Source organism: Chlorocebus sabaeus, chromosome 7 (genome assembly GCF_047675955.1).
Source record: "Chlorocebus sabaeus isolate Y175 chromosome 7, mChlSab1.0.hap1, whole genome shotgun sequence".
Lineage (NCBI taxonomy): Eukaryota > Metazoa > Chordata > Mammalia > Primates > Cercopithecidae > Chlorocebus > Chlorocebus sabaeus.
Genome location: NC_132910.1, coordinates 45,094,908 through 45,115,638, shown reverse-complemented (window position 1 = coordinate 45,115,638; position 20,731 = coordinate 45,094,908). Strand labels below are relative to the sequence as shown.

The 20,731-nt window shown below is 34.7% G+C and overlaps 1 protein-coding gene across 1 annotated transcript in view; it reads right to left on the bottom strand.

Moving 5' to 3' along the window:
- Window positions 1–20,731, bottom strand: part of GRID2 (glutamate ionotropic receptor delta type subunit 2) — a 1,473,259-nt gene that overhangs the window by 138,899 nt on the left and 1,313,629 nt on the right. The window contains exon 14 of the mRNA XM_007999282.3: window positions 6,902–7,068. Coding sequence (XP_007997473.3) covers window positions 6,902–7,068 — 167 coding nt within the window. The remainder of the gene's footprint in view (window positions 1–6,901; window positions 7,069–20,731) is intronic.

The following is a 20,731-nucleotide window of genomic DNA, read 5'->3' as shown; positions in this document are numbered from 1 at the left end:
AAATTAAAAAAAAAAACATCTGATGTATTGTGAGAGAGAAGAATACCAATAGGAATCTGTGACTGTGATGTGAGCAACAACAGAATAGAAATCTGTAGGCTGTATGGTTCTTAGAAATAATTATCTATTTACTGGGTAGTGAATGATCATAATTAAAATAATTAATCACTGCCTTTCTAAAAATGATGAAATAGAGCTGATGCAAACTTGTAATAGATGACCAAGAAGGAGAAGTTAGAGAGCTGGAAGAAGTAGGAGAAACGAGGGGGCTGTTTGTGGCCACTGAAATCTGCACAGCCTTTCTCATTCAGGTTCCCCGATTTATGTACTTCTTTGATTTTTCACCAAGTTCTCCCTATCCCTTCTCCAGACTTATCTTTTTTTCTAATCATTTTTCATCATTCTTTTGTAGTATTCTTACTGCTTCCCAGCTGGAATACTACAGCAGCCTTGCAAATGGCCTTCCTCAATGAATAGTTAACCTAACACCTCAGACTCCTCAAATCCTCCTCTGTACAGATACTTCTCTTCTCAGAGCCCCACAAAGCTGGTGGAGGGTGCTGAGTAAGGACATAAGCTTCAACCTGAGTCCTAGATCTGTTTGTTATTAGCTATGTGAATTTGGCAAGATACTTAAGTGTGAGGCTCAGTTTCCTCAAATTTATGAAATGCAATGCACAGAGTTGTGGCAAGCAGTATATGAAACATATCAAGTGTTTAGTGCAGTAGATGCTTTATAACTAGCAGCTGTTGATAGTCTGTCATGTTCAATTTTAGTTTCTCTACCTAAATCCCTCGACTAATATTATCTCCAGTCAAGTTGTTCCTTCTCATCATCCTTTCAACACATGATGACTGTTTTTATTTATGTGAATTTCTCATGTTTTCCTATTTTACCTGCACCTGTTCTCATATCCAAATTTGATTTATTCTTGAATTCTCCCTGCTCAAGTCTAGTAACCTTTTTTATTCTAGTTTTCACTGATTTCGTTTTCCTTAAAATTTTTTCTGCAAGTATTGTCTATACCACATGGTTTAATGTGTACTTTCATATTGCTTAATGTTTACAAATGTGTCTCAGTAACATCACTTCTGCTCTCAGAGCTTGGGGCTAGTTTATGTTTTGCATCTCTAAAGGGAAGCCAGTAAACTGTTTAACTTCTGGTTTTATGTACCTTTCTGAGAGATTCTTTGAACCAGCTGAATACAGAGCTTAAGCCATTTGTTTACCAATCCTGGAGGCACTAAGTGGGCAATCAATAGGGGCTGCTTTTTTCCCCTTCCCAAATGGTGAACAGAATGCTTGGAAAGCACCTCATTCCAATTGGGGAATTAAAGGATTAGGATTATGCTTTCAAGTTAAAGGAATGTTTTTTACTTTCCTTGTGGGAATGAAAGCATAAAAATTATTACAGTAGGGAGTTGGAAAGAAGGGTAGGCAGGTGCTGTGTTTGTTTTCTTTTTCTTCTTAGCTTTTTTTTTTCTTAGTTTTTTTATTGGTTGGATGAAAAACTGTAGAAACCAAGAAAGAAAAAATAATTATGATAAAAAGGAAGACGTTAGAAATTATCAAGCAAGCAAAAAGCACAGAGGTTTATCTGGCTGTAAGTAAATGGGCTGACCTTTAGCCAAAAATTAAGTAGATCTTTTATCATGTATGAAATAATTATTGAATGCTTACTGCACGCTAAACAAGAAAGTAGGCACTAGAGATGTACAAACACATGCGTGAACTCAAGGAGCTCAGGAGCTTAACAACAGGAGGTAGGACCCAAGAGGTAAAGTGTAAGAAGTATCAAGATAGAGGGAGCTAAAAAGATCTAATATTCTCTTTTTGAATCCAAGTAAAAATACAAAATAAAGCACTAACTATTCTAATAGTTAATAGGAAAATAATTCCAATAGTTATAATATTAAATTAAATATTCTAATAGTTAATAGGAGAAAAGACTACAACTAAGGAGTTTAAAACTAACCAAATAAATGAATAAAAGTAGCTATTTATGGACCAATAATGACAGTATTGGTGAAGGATCAAGGATTGTGATTAATTCTACTCTGTGTGTGTCTGTGTCTGTGCATGCGTGCAAGTGCAGAGAGAGATAGAAAGAGAATCCCTAAGTATTTACTTGAAACACACTTGTTAAAAGCATATGTCATTTTTGTGAAAAGCAGTATAGCAGAATGGTTAAGAGACCCAATTTTTGGAGCCAGACTACGGGTTTGAATCTCGGCTCTAATAATCGACAGCTTCGTGAACTTGCGCAGGTTACTTTACTTCATTATGTCCCAGTTTCTGGGTCTGTACAATTAGGACAGCAACAGTATTTACCTCACAGGTTATTATGTGTAGGAGCTTAGAGTCTAGCACGTAGTAAGGACAATATAAGAATATAAGCTTGACATTATTCTTACATGCTTTTACAAGAAATATAAGGGAAGATAGAACGTATAGTGACCAGAAAAATGGATATGAACTCAGAAATTTTGAATTTTTTCCACTTTTATTGCTTCTTTTTGTGATTCTAAGCCAGTTGTTTATTCCTGTGAACTACTTTCATCCCTGTCAGAAAGAGGATAGATACTGTTAATTCCATTTCCAAAAATTCTCAAATTCTGTGATTAGTTTGATCACCTGTTTATATAAGTGTCACTATCATGAATCCAAGAAAAATTATTCTCCATGCAACTTGGAACATGTAATTGTTTTTGTGCTTTGGGTAGTTCTATATCCCAACTTTAGGGACTAGAAGCCAATAAGCAAAATGTGACCTCTTTATGGATGAACTATAAAATTAAACTAATGAATTAGTTTTTCCTAATATCCACTTAAGATTTGAGAACAGACGTGAGCTCATTTTTTTGGTTATCTTTTTAGCTTTCTGCATCGTTAAGATTTTGAAGTCAACACTGGAGTTAATTTTATTTATTGCACGATGAAAGCAACCTGAAAAATTCAGTTTTCTTCATTCTTAAACGCCTTTAATGAGACAACATATGACTAAATTTTTTTAAACTAAGAAGTTACAAGGTGAGTATCACATAAAACATCCGATGACAAATAGAGTCAGGTAGAGAATTCACTGCAAGCCTTACTTACCACACACACACACACACATCTGATGACCAAAAAAAAAAAAAAGACAGACTTTAACGTCTGCTGCCAAGTTATCTAGTTTAGGTGCAGAAAGGACACAAAAGGAAGCAAAACTCTTCTAGCCATTTCTATGGTTATATAAAATGTAGCGCTTACTGGTTCCTTGAAGTCATTCCAATGTGTGTTCACTCACATACAATCGTACATGTGAGTGTATCACTATAACCCGTATGTCCTAAGCTGAATTCAAAGGTTGTCCAGGTGCAGACTCATCCACTCAGTGTATGTACTTGTAGCATAGTGGTCATGCACTAATAAGCGATGCTATAATGAACAAATGTGCAACACCTCATATGATTGTTCTAAAGTGCCTATGAAATACATAAACATATAAGATATCTGACAGGTAGCAGATAATAAATGTAGTTACTGTATCACTATATATTTTTTATTTTACATGCTAATATTTGTTACATATTAGAGTAACTTAATATTTTAGAAGTTGTGTTATAGAAATATAGTCACCTGAAAAGTAATATTGAATTATTAAAATCACCTAGTATACTATATTTTCATTGAAGATAATCACAATAGTAATAAGTTATTTAGTTTAATCAATGGCCCTGGATGCCGATGTATAAAACATATTGACCAGAATGTACTAAAATGGTTAAATTTGATGATCTTCATAGTTTTTGAAATCAGTTAACAAAAAGGTAAGATCTCTTTTTCCTTATGGCTATAAAAAAATCGAACAAATGCAAATATTTTCTGAATTTAGCAAGAGGTTTTGGGTGATAAATTAATGTGGCACATGTGTATAAAGAGAGGAGCTGGCACACCACTGATGATTGCCAGGTCCTGCTTCTTTCCTGGCTCTCCCTTTCCCCATTTGTCCAGGGAATCAGGATGCAGGATGTCATTATCAAGAAACTCCACAGAAAGGAACAATTTAAACTGCCAACATCTATACTGCATATCAAACAAAGGAAAAATAACGTTCAATGCTTAATATTACTTTTTAGCAGTTCACTAGAGTACATTTTCTGAGAATTAAAATCTCTGATAGGTAAAGCACCACAGGGCTAATAAGAAATGCAACACTTGGTGTAATTTATTAAATATTTCTTTAATTACTATTATGTTTATGCATTATTTTTTACATAAAAGATCCAGAAAATCTCTGGGTGCGGTGGCTCATGCCTGTAATCTCAGCACTTTGGAAGGCTGAGGCGGGTGGATTACCTGATGTCAGGAGTTCAAGACCAGCCTGCCCAACATGGTGAAATCCCATCTCTACTCAAAATACAAAAAATTAGCCGGGTGTGGTGGCATGCATGTGTAATCCCAGGTACTCGGGAGATTGAGGCAGGAGAATCGCTTGAACCCGGGATGGGGAGGTTGCAGTCAGCCGAGATCATGCCACTGCACCCCAGTCTGGGCGACAAGAGTGAAACAATGTCTCAAAAAAAAAATCCAGAAAATCAAGTCCGAAAAACAAGAACATTTTTAGTAATGAAAAAGCCAAGTAACCATAACTAATCAATAATCAATAATCCTTTTCTCAATTATCTGAGTAATGTTAAGGATTCATTAAACAGTTTTGCTGGTCTTTCACCATGAAACCCGGGATCCCTTTTTATTCTATTATACTTTTCCATTCTCACATCTAAATTAAAAGCAGTGGTGTGTTTCTTCCCTTAGAAGGGTGTCTTCTATTTGTTATTTCTCCTTATTTCCCCTTGCCTGATCAAGGTCAAGTTCCAGGCTTACCTTCTCTGGAGAGTTTTCACTCATTTTCCTTTGCTTAACTATTCTGCATGCTGTTCAATTATTTCAATACCTTAACTACATAACTTAAAATAATATAAATAAATAATACTGATATTATATACATATATATCAACACACATTTATAGAAACGTCTGTATTGTTCTTTGTTTCTTATGCATGGGTCTTGTATCTCCAACTAGATGCCAAGTGCTTTACAGACAGATTCCCTATGGCATAATTGATTTTTGTAGTTTGTTCCTCTGAGAATTTGCTCATCAATAAATGTGTTTTGATTGATTATTATTTAGTATTTTGCTTCTCAGTTAATGCCTATGTATTTCACTTTCAGCTCACTGCAACCTCCACCTCCCAGGCTCAAGTGATTCTCATGCCTCAGCCTCCCAAGTAGCTGGGATTATGGGCATGCACCACCACACCTGGATAATTTTCATATTATTGGTAGAGATGGGGTTTCTCCATGTTGGCCAGGCTAGTCTCAAACTCCTGGCCTCAAATGATCCACCTGCCTTGGCCTCCCAAAGTGCTGGGATTACAGGTGTGAACCACTGCGTCCAGCCTATTCATAATCCTTTACTCCTTCCTTCCCTGTATGTGGAGTACATTTACCCACTCCATTAATTTTGGGCTTGGCCATGAGACTTGCTTTGGTTTGTGATCTGTGGGCAGATGGAACATATGCCACATCGAAGCAAGAAGCACAGGAGGCACTGCAGGTTTCTGCCAACCTCTTTTGCAAATGCTCTTTGCAGTGAGAACAGCATGTCCCTGTTAGGTCGGCTTCTTCAGCCTGGGCCTTGGAATGAGAAGCTTGCACAGAGTAGGCCTGCAGTTGACCCACAGTTTGAAGCAGAGCACAACCAAATTACAGCCTTGTTTCATGAATGAGAAGTAACTTTTCTAAATCACTTATACTTTAGAGTTGTTTTCTACACAGAAAAGCTGACTAATACAGGAACTTAGAATTAATCTAACTTCATTTTACATGTCATGAGAGAGGTTTAGATTTTTATGGTTTGCTAATGGAAGAGTTATGGCATAAATTGTGAACTATTGATTTTTAGTTCTTTTAAAAAAATACACACAAAATGCCTGGCTGTTTTGTTATCCTAAAATTTGGAGAAATATAACTCAAATTGTTTGAAATTTATGGCCTTAGTACTATCTGGAACTGCCCTCTTAGACTATCGTTAGATTCTAGAGAATAGGTAGAAGAAAATCTAGAAAATAAACAAAATGTACTTTCAGTATAAAATAGGATATACTTCTACATGGAAGATACTAATCTGTCTTAGGTCCAGGCTTGTTTGGTAGGAGACAGAATGAAATGCAGTAATCTTTGTGCATTCCTTTCAGGCCCAAGTCTTTCATATGCATTGTTAATCTAAAATATATATTTAAAAGTCTTCCATTGCAAACAACTACTTTATCATAGAACATTCTTATTTGAAAATGGATATAATGTCTTAATAAGTTATCTCCTTGATTTCCATGACAAAATCTACCATATACTTTGATGCTAAGTGGGGAATTCCAAAATCTTAACTGTTTCCTTTGCAAAATTCAGGTGGAAACATCCCTGTCATTATGTGCTTCAGTTCATCAGAACTTTAACTTGATCCTGAAGTTTATGTTATGCTTTTGTATTCTTAGAATGAATTCATTTTCTTAACTCTGTGACATTTGTCACTAAAAATTCAGACTAGATTACTAGTTTACTTCTAATAGAAATAACTAACACACCTACCTTCTTTTCTATATCAATTTTTTGAAAGTAAAACCAGTTATATGTAGCATTATTTCTCCCACTACTTATGGGAAAAATAATACTTCCTGTTTTAGGTAATGAGTGTCTTATTGAACAACCACTTATAACTATCTTTTTTGTTGTTGTTGTTTATTGTGCTTCTCCTAACAAAGGAAACAAAATGTAATAAACCAGATCGGGTAACCAATGGATATTCTTTGTCTAAATTTCATCTCTCCCCTTATTTGGTCATACGCAAATCTTACCTTTGTGAAAAAACATCTCGGTAAGGACTGCCATGTTGTAATGCAATTCCATATCCCCGATCAGCAACAGTATTTCCAATGGTGTAAAAGGAACAATCTGGGTCATTGATAGCCACATATTCCAATACAGCTGCATCCCATACAAAAGCATAATTTCCATATTTTACCTGTGAAACAATGAAGAACAAAAGAAGAAATAGGGTTTAAAGTTGGAATTTTAATTTACATAGACAGGATGAAAAACATTACATTGGTATATATTTAATTACGCCAAAAATAATAGAACATACAGTCGTCCTTAGTATCTGTTGGGGATTGATTTCAGAACCCCTGTGGATACCAAAATCCAGGGCTACTCAAGTCCTTTATAAAATGGCATAGTATTTGCATATAATCTCTATACATCCTCCAGTATACTTAAATCATGTCTAGATTACTTATGATACCTAATACAATGTACATAGTATGTAAACAGTTGTTGCATTGTATTGTTTTTAATTTGTATTTTTATTATATTATTACTCTCTATTGTGTTTTAAAAATATTTTCAGTTCATGGCTGGCTGAATCTGCATCTGCAGAACCTGCAGATATGGAGGGCAGACTGTATTTCTAAGTAAACTTTTATTCTGAATGAGAATTTGTACTTTGGTTAATTTATAGCTCTGTTCTGAAAACATGGAAAAGGTCGAATGTTTACTATACTTTTAGGCCACGTTGCTTGTAGTAAAATGATCCTTGAGTGGAAAATGTCATTTGGATTGAGAGAACAAAAAATGCATGAAAGGAAGCCATGTCTGAGCTTCTACCATTTCAGTGATTCGTGTGACTGGGACTGTCCCTTTTGGGGATCCTGAAAGTTATGCCTTTGGAGTTATTACAAGAGCTACTGATGACTTGTGTTACCAGGCTTCTAAGCCAGGTGGGTTTCTGCACTCACTCAACATAGGTATCATCTTGCATGTCATCCCTATTCTAAATGAAAGCTGCAAGTACAGCTCACATTGAAGAAAAATGAGCAATGCTGCCCTGCTGATGAGCTACATCTCCTGTCCTATATCCTTCTAAATTAATCTATTATCGCATGTGGCCTGTGGATATCTTGCAGCTGAACTTAGAAGAAAACTCCCTAGTGGGCATTGCAGTGAGGAAAATAAAACGATTCCACAACTTCCTCTATCATCATTTTTGGAACATAACTTTACTCTGGTTCACTTACAATGTCTTTAGTGATTATTTTTTTTCCCCTCAGTAATGACTCATACACTAAGTCACAAATTTACCCCCCTCCAAAAGAGCCTGACCTACTACCCTAAACATCTCAATAAAGTATATTTTCACTTTATTACATGTAAAAATGGACTTAAGGAATTCATAAAATAAATAGAAGTAATAGTTAAACTTCAAGGTTAGCTTGCCTCTATTAAAAGAATAATGCAACATTATTAAACAAGGAAAAGCAACACTGGTTTAGTATTAGAAATGTTACTGGGGTGACAGTATATCTTACAAATGAGGCTTTATAAAACTTTTAAATGATCTTTCAATAGACACAAGAAAGATACTTGGCAAAATTATGAACAGTTATCTATCTATTATCTATCTAGTGGTAAACCAGGAATAAAGAAAATCCATAATGAGATACAGAATGCTTCAAACAACAGCAAACCTATTTCAAGCTTAAACTCTCACTGCATTACCATTAAAGTAAAGAAAATGATGCTTACTATTAACCCAAAATTAACATTATTGTAACAACTTTATCCTATGCAAAAATGGATGGAAGCAAAACTACGATTTCAATCTATTAGGAAAAAATTATCATCCAGTAGAGACAAAATTATCATTATTTGATGATATATTTAAGAAGCCCACCAGAATCAAGTGAAAAAGTATTTTAAAAATTCAGATTTCAAAAAATAGATTGATCGTAAATGGATATATACAAATGATTTGTTTTTCTATTAATATATTAATGAGATGATAGTTTGAATAAAAATATCTATGTACACTAAATATAAATACAGAGAGACAAATTTAGCAATAAATTAGTAGGAGCTATATGAAGAACACCTTAACACTTGACTGAAGACGTCTTGAACAAGTTTCTGGATAGATATAACATATTCCTAAGAATGCGGATGCATAATTACAAAAGACATTTAAATTTTCCTCAGATTCTCCAATACAAAATGTAATTCTAAATAAAATGCCTAAAGTTTATTTTAGAACTTCTTAAGACCTTTGCAAATTTAATTAGGAGAAAACAGATAAGAATAGTAAAGAAATTTTGAAAATTAAAAAAATAATAATTATCGAAGACTTAAAATACCAAGTAATGAGACAAGCTATAAAGCTTAAAAATAAAACAGCACAAAATGTATTTCAGAAAAGAAAATCAGTGGAACAGAACAAAAGCCTACTGTTTTTAAAAGTATATAAATGTCATATAAAGACTGTATTAGACTGCATAGTATTCCATAGCATATATGTGCCACATTTTCTTTATCCAGTCTATCATTGATGGGCATTTGGGTTGGTTCCAAGTCTTTGCTATTGTGAATAGTGCTGCAGTAAACATACATATGCATGTGTCTTTATAGTAGAATGATTTATAATCCCTTGGGTATATACCCGGTAATGGAATTGCTGGCAGTTCATGTCCTTTGCAGGGACATGGATGAAGCTGGAAACCATCATTCTCAGCAAACTAACACAGGAACAAAAAACCAAACACCACATATTCTCACTCATAAGTGAGAGTTGAACAATGAGAACACATGGACACAGGGAGGGGAACATCACACATCAGGGCCTGTTGCGGGGTCAGCGGGGTAGGGGAGGGATAGCATTAGGAGAAATACCTAATGCAGGTGACAGGTTGATGGGTGCAGCAAACCATCATGGCATGTGTATACCTATGTAACAAACCTGCACGTTCTGCACATGTATCCCAGAACTTAAGTATAATAATAATAATAAAAGAATCCTCTGCCATCATAAAACTTTTACCTCTTTTGAAAAAAAAAAGACTGCATTAGAAAGTCAATAGATCAAATCAGTGTGGCAAATATGAAATATTCAAAAAATGTGACTGGGACTGGTGATAATTGCAAAAATGTCAATAGCAGAGCGCTACGTCACACCAGACAAAATAAATTTCTGTAGTGTAATAAATTAAATATAATTTTTAAAAAACAAAGTTTTAAGAAAAGAAAAACTAGAAGAACATGTGAGACTTCTTTTAGTACTGAAAAAAGAATGGAATATCTAAACATAAAAGTAAAGGAAGTAAATATAAAAGAAACATTTAATTGTTGCCTTTTAAATACATTTGCTTAGATCCCACCAACATTGGATACCCAGTAAAAAGTTTTGCATGAAACAATGAATGGCCTAAACCCTTCAGTCCAGTTAACTGTGCTCAGTGGATACTTACTGTCTTTTGTTGAGGTGAACCCCAACCAAACCATGAGGTATTGAAACAGACAAAAGTTTTTTCCCTAAAGAAAGCATGTAATGCAAGTATTACTCTTGGAGTGTCTGTGGTACCCTAGATCCTAGTTTAGGTACTATCGGTCAGTGTTTCTCACAATGTGATGCTAAGACCACCACCATTAGAATTACTAGGGGATTTTTGTGTTAGATATGTAGATTCTAGATCTAATCCCAAACTTACTGCATGATGATGTTTGATGTTTAAGGACTGGGAGTATGCATTTTAACAATCCTGACAGCCTATACACACTGCTTTTCTATTACTAATGATGCTGATGATTAAAAATATGAGTAATATCATCAGAAACAATTTTATATACGTGGGGTTTGATATAATTATAAACTAGGAGATGCTTAGAGTCCTGATGTGAGAGAAGGAAAAACACTTGTATAGGTTTCCTCTACATTGATTTCTCACCCACAGAGTTATGCCATAGTTTCCCTCTTTTCTCTGATCCTTTGCAACCAACTTGCAGATCTGCTTTTAGCTCCCTAGGTCTAAATTTACAGTGATTGGGAGTAGCAGTGACCTTGAAGCTTCCTCTAACAACCTACTTTGATTTTTTGTGATTATCTTCTGTTTTAAACTGTTAGTTTGGCCTCCTGGATCTCCTGGCAGCTTCTTTACAAACCTCAAGGGACCTCCCCAGCAGGGGACATATTGCTTTGCTGTTAGAAAAGTTTTCTAGCTTTGTTGTCAAGGCTTTGTGAACTGTAGAGCTCTACTTAAATGTATAGTAACATTATCTTTGCCATTATATATACTGTCTCTTGCAATACCGATGTTCCAAAGCATTATGAATGGATTTTTAAAAAAGAGAATCATTAAGACAGTATGATTATAGCCTGTAGCAATGGCAACGAAATGTTGCATAGTAACCCAAACTATTTTAGCTTTTAAAAATGGCCCTGGCCTTTTTCATCAATTAAAACATATAATCACTGCCTTTTGAATGGTTTTTAACCATCAAATTAAAACTCTATAAAATACTCATCAACAAAGTCTAAACTCACTTTTCAACAGAATAATAACTGAAGGACTGGTCTAAAAATTTTCAATCCATCTGACTAGGTAATGGAGTTTTCTTAAAATTTTTCAACTAGCCCTGTTCTTGAGGCCATGTTTAGGTAGGTAACTGAATCACATGCCATTGATTTATTTGCTAATGAATTCCACACCCGCAGAGTCCTTCATAATAGGTTAAACAGAAGAAAGCAAAACTGAATCTGGGAGCTTCATGTCAGCATATTCCAGGTCTCATTTTGAGGAAGGAAAAATAATCCAAAGTGATATCCACCTCTAGTGTTTTCAATCTCCAGACCCCAAAGCAGAGATGCTAGGATGCTATGGTTATTGATTGACTTTGGTAACTATTGAGGCTTAGCATCTGTGTCCTCATAATAGTGCCTGAGATACCAATAGCCTCCCGGTGATAAATTTCTCACTTTCCAGATAACACTAGGGGCTAGGTTTTGTTCCCATTTCTATATTATTTCTATAGCAGTTGTTCTTTAAAGTCAATTTTACTAACAATCATTACACATTAACTCTAAAATTCTGAAGGTTAAGTGTATAAGGAATATAAAGGTAAGACTTGGGCCCCCGTCGTCAAGCTGCTTACAACTCAGTAGTGGAGATAAGTCAAGTACTAAATTGTTGTAACACGAATCCTATTATGGTAAGGATCATATGGACAGTTTTTGTTTAAAGTGGTAAAAGAAAACTGAAATTAACTTTTATTGGAAGGAATCAGGACAAGTCTCAAATATTCTGGTAACTGAAATAGCTGTATAAGCAAGTCCCAAATATTTAAATTCCTTATCAATAGTACCTAACCAATTAAAAACATAGATATGCTTTGGAGACCATTTCTCATTTATGCACACTCCTCTAACCTAAAGGTTTTTGAAATTTTCCATTTGTCAGGGGAAGAACTGTAAACATTCAATGTTATTTTCTCAAATATTTGCATTTCTTGCCACATAAAGTGAAGGATGGGAAAGTGCATTTTCAAAACCTGCACCTGTGTTCCTCAACATGTTAGGGATTATGACACATTTCTATTTGTTTATCGATTACTCATGTATTGTATGCTCCTGTTCTGACATTTCCATCGTGAGCTGATGCTGAAAGCACTTTGCTTTTTATTTCATTAGGTAGCAGTCTCCTGTACTAACTACAGATGTCCATGCCACAAACAAACTTATCTCTACCTGTTATCCCACCAATCTTGATTTGAATTGGGAGGACAATATTCTTTCTCACATGAATCTTTAATTTAGCAAATTTCTTAAAAGCTCACTTCAAAATTGACAGCTTCAGAGAGACACAGAAATGATGATCCTTTCTTATTAAAAAGCATTCAGTGGGAACAATTATGGAAAAGTGACATTTAAACCAAAAGGGTTAGATAGGAATTTCCTTTGCTAAAGAAAGAATATCCTCCCTCTGTCCTCCATTTATTTCTTATGATAATAGATAACATTTACCAAACATTTTTCAACTGCTAAAAATGCCATCTTCACACGTATTTATTTGTTCTTTACAACACTGTGAGACAGCTGATATGATATCTAATTCACAGGTGAGGTCATTGTGACTTGCTCCAAGTCATACCAATGATTTCTGGTAGATTTGGAATGTGAGATCAAGGCTATCTTCCTATGCTCTTTGCACTACATTAAATATAAATTTCTGGGAGATTCTCCATAGGAATACAAAAGCATGTGAGATAGGGTAGCCTTTGCCTGTAAGGTATAGCCTATGGAGTTTGAGAAACAACAGTTATGTAAAGAAACATAAGGCTATGTAGTTTTGGCCAGGGCCACAGAAAGCATGCAATTTCCTCAGTTCTATACGGTCATGCTATTAAGATAAAAAAATTGGGCTTTTAAGAAAAAGTTTGCTTACTTCTCAAGATCATTGGAAAAAATGAGTATTTGGTTTATATGACTCTGAACCCTCGAGGCCTGTTGATTTTGTAGCCATTGCTCTCTTAGCATTTCTGATTCTTAGGAATGAAACAAAGCAGAGCTTTTGAAAATTAAAATAAAGGATGAAGAATGAGAATCTGTTATTTTTCCTCATCAAATAGAAATGAAAAGGCCTGAGAATAATGTGAGAGAAATAAATTCTAACCTTGCCCACTAAGCTCCAGACTTCTTTCCAATTTTAACTAATGGTCAGTGGGGGATAATGTGATTGTGAATCATAGGCGCAAAGAGTTATGATTAACCCAGAATCGATTTGCAGAGGTCCTTATAATTCATTGCTCACATAAGTCCTAAAGATGGGATGGCTTTAATATTTATAACACATGGTTCTAGGTGGTAGCCTCTCACACTTTGGGCAAATTAATAATTTAGCAGTATTCATCAATTCTTCTGAATTTATACAGCACAATAAATCATGATCAAACAGATTTAAGCACTGAAGACTGACTTTAAAATATATATGGTTTTGTTGACTGCTACCTTAATGGTTGGCCTGTGATAACTTACCTGCTATTTTGTTGAAATTTTAATTTGTGCTCTCACATAGTCATCATGGGGCACAAACTTTCATAAATAATCTAGGAATATATTTAAAATAAACAAACATCAACTTTTTTAAAAAATCAATTTTTTTAACCTAGAAAAGAAGTGTTATGCCCACCTCTAAATCTTATCTCTTGCCTGTTCTTTTTGAGATTATCAGGAATACTAAATCTATTTTTTAAAGTTTTTAAAAGCATTCTAGGAAAATAGAAAACTGAATGTAGCTTCTTTCCCTTCCGCTGCCAACTTTTTCCTGAAACAAATGGCTACTGGGTTCTGGAAGACAGAAGGTTAGAAAGGTTGGGGCTCTAGGTAACTGCATGTGGGAAAAGAACTGGGGATTCTCTCCTTCAGGCTGGGCGTGTCTGCGAAAACAAGTACAACCTGCAGGGAAGGCAACGAAGAAACTAAGTTTGAGGAAAGCTTGGTTCATAGAGATCTGTGGCTCCCAAGTTCTCCTGACTTCCTTCCTTAGATATTGGTTCCCATGAATATACATGTTCTGTTGCCTTTAAACTGGCCAGGACGCAGGTGAATGGATGGACAGAGACCTCCCTGTCCTGGAGCCTTGGGGCTTGGGACAGACCAGAAGACTGGAGAGCCCTTAGCTGCTTCTGTGTGTCTCAGGAGGGGAATTGAGTCACCTTGTTTGTTCTCGTCCACAGGAAGAGAGGATATTTTACCTTCTACAATTAGCAAGACTGCCAGTCCCTAGGCTACTTCAACAACTAGACCTGAATCCTCATGAGCTGACAAACAAAAAAGTATAATCCATGTAGTGAGTTCCACAGTTGGAAAGGGAAAAATGAATTACAACAAGTAGAATACACTCCAGGGAAAGAGCAGTGTGGAAGATTACAATTCTAACAGAAAAGTAAAAAGAGCACTTAACTGGATTCAAGTGAGACCAAAAATATCTTTGAGGCTACAAACAAATAATCCAGCCCCAATTTCTCAACCAAAGTATTGAATAGATGAATTGAAGGAAATGCTCATAAATGTAAGCTTAATAGGAAGAGCTAGGGTGACAACTGCCCAGATTTCCCTCCAATGCCTAGTCATAGCACAAAAGCCCCATGCCATGAGGACCTTTCAGGGAGGCAACAAATCCAGGTTTTTGGCAATGGGTACAGAAGGTTAGGGATGGGTAGTATCAAACCCATACAGCAGCTCAAAAAATAGCAGTTGAAACCAACACTGTTTTTGTAGCAGATGGATATGGCATAGATTATGTTTCCCACAGTTGCTGTCACTGTTTTTCCTCCTGACTGCTGATGTTGGCAACTGTGATTTGCTGTTCACAATAATGAATCATCCCTTGTTGCACCACTGCGAGTGCTGAGGCTTAAGTGTGTCACTTAAGCACATTGTAATCATGGGTATTAATAGTCCTTTGTCTGTGGATTGACGGTTTTCTTGGTATCATCTCGATACCAAGATAATGTTAATTTAACTTTCAATACTGTTTTCTTTCTGAGAGTTCAGATAATAAATATGAGAATGATTATAATACCAATGCAAGCATGACCTGAATATCGCTGAAAAATAAGGCTAAATGACAATGTTATCTTATTACAGATGGAAGGACATAAATAACTGGATCAGGGAGGCAAATAACCAAAACAAACTACTGCACAATCTGCAGAAAAGAAATTTGCAATTGGGTATGATGGAGAAAAGGATGTGAAAACACATATGTAGACTGAATCTCATAGTTTGGAATAAGACAGGGAATACTTCTAAATTAATCAGAAGTTTCTGTGTCTCCCAAAAGACACCAACGCACAGTTAAAAACAGTGGCTACTGAGTTAGTTTGGGCATGCCACATGAAGAAACATACACTATTGTGCAGTTCCCCTGATAGCTCTATAAAACGGAATGAAGCTACTTTTCCTTATTACAAGGTTTCAAATAAAATGTGCTGTGGGAAAACAAAAGGACAAAATTTTGCTAACAGATGCATTGGCCTCTTACTGTATAAGCTGATTCTTTCAGATCTTACGTGAATGAGCATGTTTTCTACAGTAAAGTTACATGTCAAATAATGGCAACAAAAACTGATTCTTCTAGCTTTTAGGTACTTTTATTTTAAAAATGGAGTTTCAAATCATCTTCTCGATTTTTATGAATATTTTAATAAATGCAGAAAACATAAAGCAAAAGTCCACTGATATTTTGTCCACATACTTGCCCTCTATCTGCATATTCTATAGACATTGCAAGTGTACATTTAAGCAAGTTTTGTTTAGTCTATAAACTTTTTCTTTTTTTTAAAGACAGAGTCTCATTCTGTTGCCCAGGCTATAGTGCAGTAGCTCGTCTCAGACCACCACAGCCTCCACCTCCAGGGTTCAAGCCATTTTCCTGCCTCAACCTCCTGAGTAGCTGGGACTACAGGTGTGCGCCACCACATTTGTCTAATTTTGTATTATTTTTGGTAGAGACAGGGTTTTGCCATGTTAGCCAGGCTGGTCTCGAACTCCTGGCTTCAAGTGATCCGCGTGCCTTGGCTTCCCAAAGTGCTGAAATTACAGGCGAGAGCCACTGTGCCTGCTCTTAGTCTATAAACTTCTTATCTAAGAAAATTAAAAGATCTTACCTGCAAAATGAACCGTACAGCTTGTGTATAACACTGCTTACCTGTGATATGAAAGCTTTCATAATTAAAATTTTTGATCACTTTTCAGTTACCTCAAAATGTGCAGAAAAACTTGATGGTTTTTACTTAATAGAGATGGAAGGAGATAACTAGCTTCTTTAGGCATATGACTACCAGATGACTACTAATGGCTAAAATGTTGGACTGTCATAAAATCATTTTCAAAGTGTGAGACAAGAAGAGTGTCCTTCTCTAATTTGGGAATACATTGAGTGACAATGCAGAAAAGAATACAGTAAAATAAGAATTTACGTGCTATATTTCCAAACTTGTTTGATGATTTTTGAAAAAACCATAGAAGTGTAAAAAAGGATGAACTGACTGCGCCTATGTTGTTTGATGGTATGTGTAGATTGTAACAAAAACTCATTGTGAAACAATGACATATTAAAAAAATAAAACTACTTCCAAACTTTTTTACTACTGAAACAGTAAAAATAAGAAATAAAATAGTAAGTCACTAAAACAAGGTAGCCAAGTTAGACAGGACTTTCTCAACTTCTTTTCTTTCCTTTTTTTATTTTTATTTTTTTTGTGAAGGCCTTCTTTTACTATTAGCACATAATAATTGTACATATTTATGGGAGTGTAAATTAGTTCAACCATTGTGGAAGACAGTGTGGCGATTCCTCAAAGATCTAGAGCTAGAAATACCATTTGACCCAGCGATCCCATTACTGGGTATATACCCAAAGGATTATAAATCATGCTACTATGAAGACTTTCACTATTTCTTTACTAAAACTAACTTTAGAATCTAGCACTAATTTCACAAAATTCAAATTATCCTTGTGCTTTAAAATCATTTTCCTAAGAGAGATTTCACTTAAAATAAAATCCAAAGCACTTAAGAGTGTTTAAAAATGATGGACGCCTTAGATATATTTAGCTTATATGATGAATTTATAGATGCAAAGATGATTGACAAAAGTCTGGTCTTTAAAAGAAAGCTTGTAGAATCAAAGTGTATGGACATCTTTTTGGAGAGCTGGAACTAATTTCTACAAGTTCGAAAGCATTATTGCTAATAACTGAACTCCCATTTTATAGTCAAATGCTTGTTAAGAGTATATTTCGCTTGATGTTATCACATTGGAATGACACCAGAATCAATGTAATGCAGGCTTGATAAGAGCAACTTTGCAAACCAAAGTGCATTTTATGTTTGACTACATTCGGTTCTACAACTAAATAAAATAAAAGGAAGCCCCCAAAATTACAGGCAATTCATCGAAGTATATTGGAGAAGAAAGAGTAAAATTATCCTACTACATTTGGGGACAGAAAAGAACATGTCATTGTTGTTTTTATTTAATACAGTTAATATCTGTTAAATTAGTCCTGTAGTATTTATGTTCCCCTTTTAAAAAGTTTCACATTTATATGTCTTAAGTACACACTACAAATGTAAATATCCAGCACAGAGTCAGCAAAGAGTTAAAAATAATTGCTGTATTAGAGGACAGAAAAAAACCTTATTAAAATGTTGTTATACTTTTGTCACATCTATTATTTAATTAGTACTACTATCAGTTACTACTTATTGACCCTGTTCACTAGTCCTATTGTTTATGTAATAGCATTTTGTAATAAAAATAAATAATACAGAATAACATATAATTTTAAATAAATGCCTATTTCATGTTTTTATGTTAAAGTAATAAAACATATATAATTATTATTACACATTATATTTTATGGGTTTTGGTCTGATGCATTGGTGTTCTGGGTTGTCTATCTAAAAAGCTGGTTACTTTTTAATGAATGTTGTTGGCATAATTGACAGGAAGAAAATAAAATCAAGTCTTTTTTGTACTCTAATCATTTTCAGTTGGATTAAATAGTTTAAAATAAAATAATAAAATCCCTATAAGAAAAACCAGGAGAGCATATCTAACACATATAAGGAAGAGATTTTTAACCAACTTATTAAATCCGGAATATATGTATATGTAAAGTTAGACATTTGTTTTACATGAAGCATTTAAAAGTAGTTTTGTATGAGAAAAGATACCATTCACAAAACCAACAAAAGACTGACAAACTTGGAAAAAATTGGAACATAGGGGACAAACAGTTAATGTTTAAAATTATACAGATGCTTCTCTAATGATTTAACTAGAAAAGAATAGTGTATGCAAAATCAAAATAGATGGCATCTGAAGAGGCAATTCAAAATTGTACAAATATATATGTCCAACAGCATATGAAAAATACCCAAACTCATTAGTGGTGAGTACAAAATAAAATGAGTGGGATACTGCTTTGTATCTATTAAATGTCTGGCGATGCTTAATATCTATTGCTGGTGGACATGTATGGAAAAGTGTTCTCTCACATATTGTTAGTGGAAACAGGAAAATGTTATAGCCTTTTTCAAAAGCAACATCTATTCAAATTAAAAAATACATAGATGTCTTCTGGCCTAGCAATTCCATTCCCAGGAATCTATCCAAGAGAAATAAAAATTTCAGATTAAAGTACAGGAATACTCAGTGCATCATTGTTTATTGTGACACCAAATTGGAAATAGTGGTAATGCTCATCAGTCATAGAATGACGATGTGTTCTTGCCAGGAAACATTATGGGACCATTAAAACGAATCTACTAGAGCTATACAAGGTGCTATGGAAGGATTTCTATGATGTGTTTGCAGAATATTAAAAAGCAAGGCACAGAAAGTATTTATAATGTAATCCTATTTTTTAAACCAACAATGACCAGGAATTATATAAATACATGGGTATATGTGTAAAAATGTTAGTACATTATTAAAAATGCTTAGAGAAAAATATGGAATAATACTATGTATTCCATTTGTTACCTTTTGAGGGTAGGAAAATATGGCTAGAGGTATGAAAAAAGAGAAGAATTGGAAAAAGCCAAGAACAGTAAAAATAATGCTTTAAAAGACATGTGTAGTTACATTTATGCATTTATGAAAATTACATATGTGTAAATATGTAATTGAAGGTTTGTGTTTTTTAATAAGATTTTTGAAAGTCAAGTTTATTAACGTCTAATTTATACACAGTCAAATTCATAATTTTTAGGTATACAGTAAAGAATACTGAATAAAGCCCAAAATTTTTGTTTTATGTTTAGAATTTTTAAATAGCATCATTAACATATACAGTAAAATAACAGTTAGCTTTTGGGTCCTATGCTTTATGAGTGTATAAGTCCTAGGGTATTCATAATTACATGCTCATAGTTGCTTTGCTCTAATAACTGATTTATTCTTAGTCAGCTAGGAGGGCCATTGACAGACCTTAACTTTAAACTGAACAATATATTAACACAAAATTAACCCAATATGCATAAAATTTATGCTAAAATTGCTAGATCTTGCCATCTGTCCATTTGTATTTCCCTTTCCCAACCACTCTGTTAATAGGTATGTTCGTATAGATTCTGAAAAAATAGTAGGAAGAAAGTTTGCTTTTGAAATTATATTGTAAAACAAACTAAATCCTAAAATAAGTGAGACATTTCTACCTTTATAACAGAAATCAATTTTGTCTCTAATTGGGCTGACCTTCATGAACAGCATTTGCTCTCATTTCTCATACTTAAAATTCCCTAAGTGGCTGTATTATTTCTTGCCCTTGGTTCTTAGATATTAACTTTCTTTTGCTTGGAGTGTTTTCCTGTTCACCTTCCCCTCTCAGTTCTACTTTTTTTATTTGTAGTTTTTCTGTTTTTTGAGTCAGAGTCTCACTTTTTCGCCCAGGCTGGAGTGCAGAGGGGTGATCTCAACTCACTGCAGTCTCTGTCTCCCAGGTACAAGTGATTCTCCAGCCTCAGCCTCCCAAGTAGCTGGGACTACAGGCACATGCCACCATGCCCAGCTAATTTTTGTATTTTTAGTAGAGATAGGGTATCACCATGTTGGCCAGGCTGGTCTCAAACTCCTGACCCGGAATGATCTAGCTACCTCTGCCTCCCAAATAACTGGGGTTACAGGCACGAGCCACTGTGGCCAGCCTCCTACTTTCTACTCTCCTCTCTAACTTGTATTAATCTTTTCATAAGTGAGATCAGCTTAGCTGTTACTTATTTCTAAAAGCTCTCCAGGACCCCAGGCTTTGGTTAGTGTCCCCTTATATGATCCTATTGCACCTTGTATTTACTC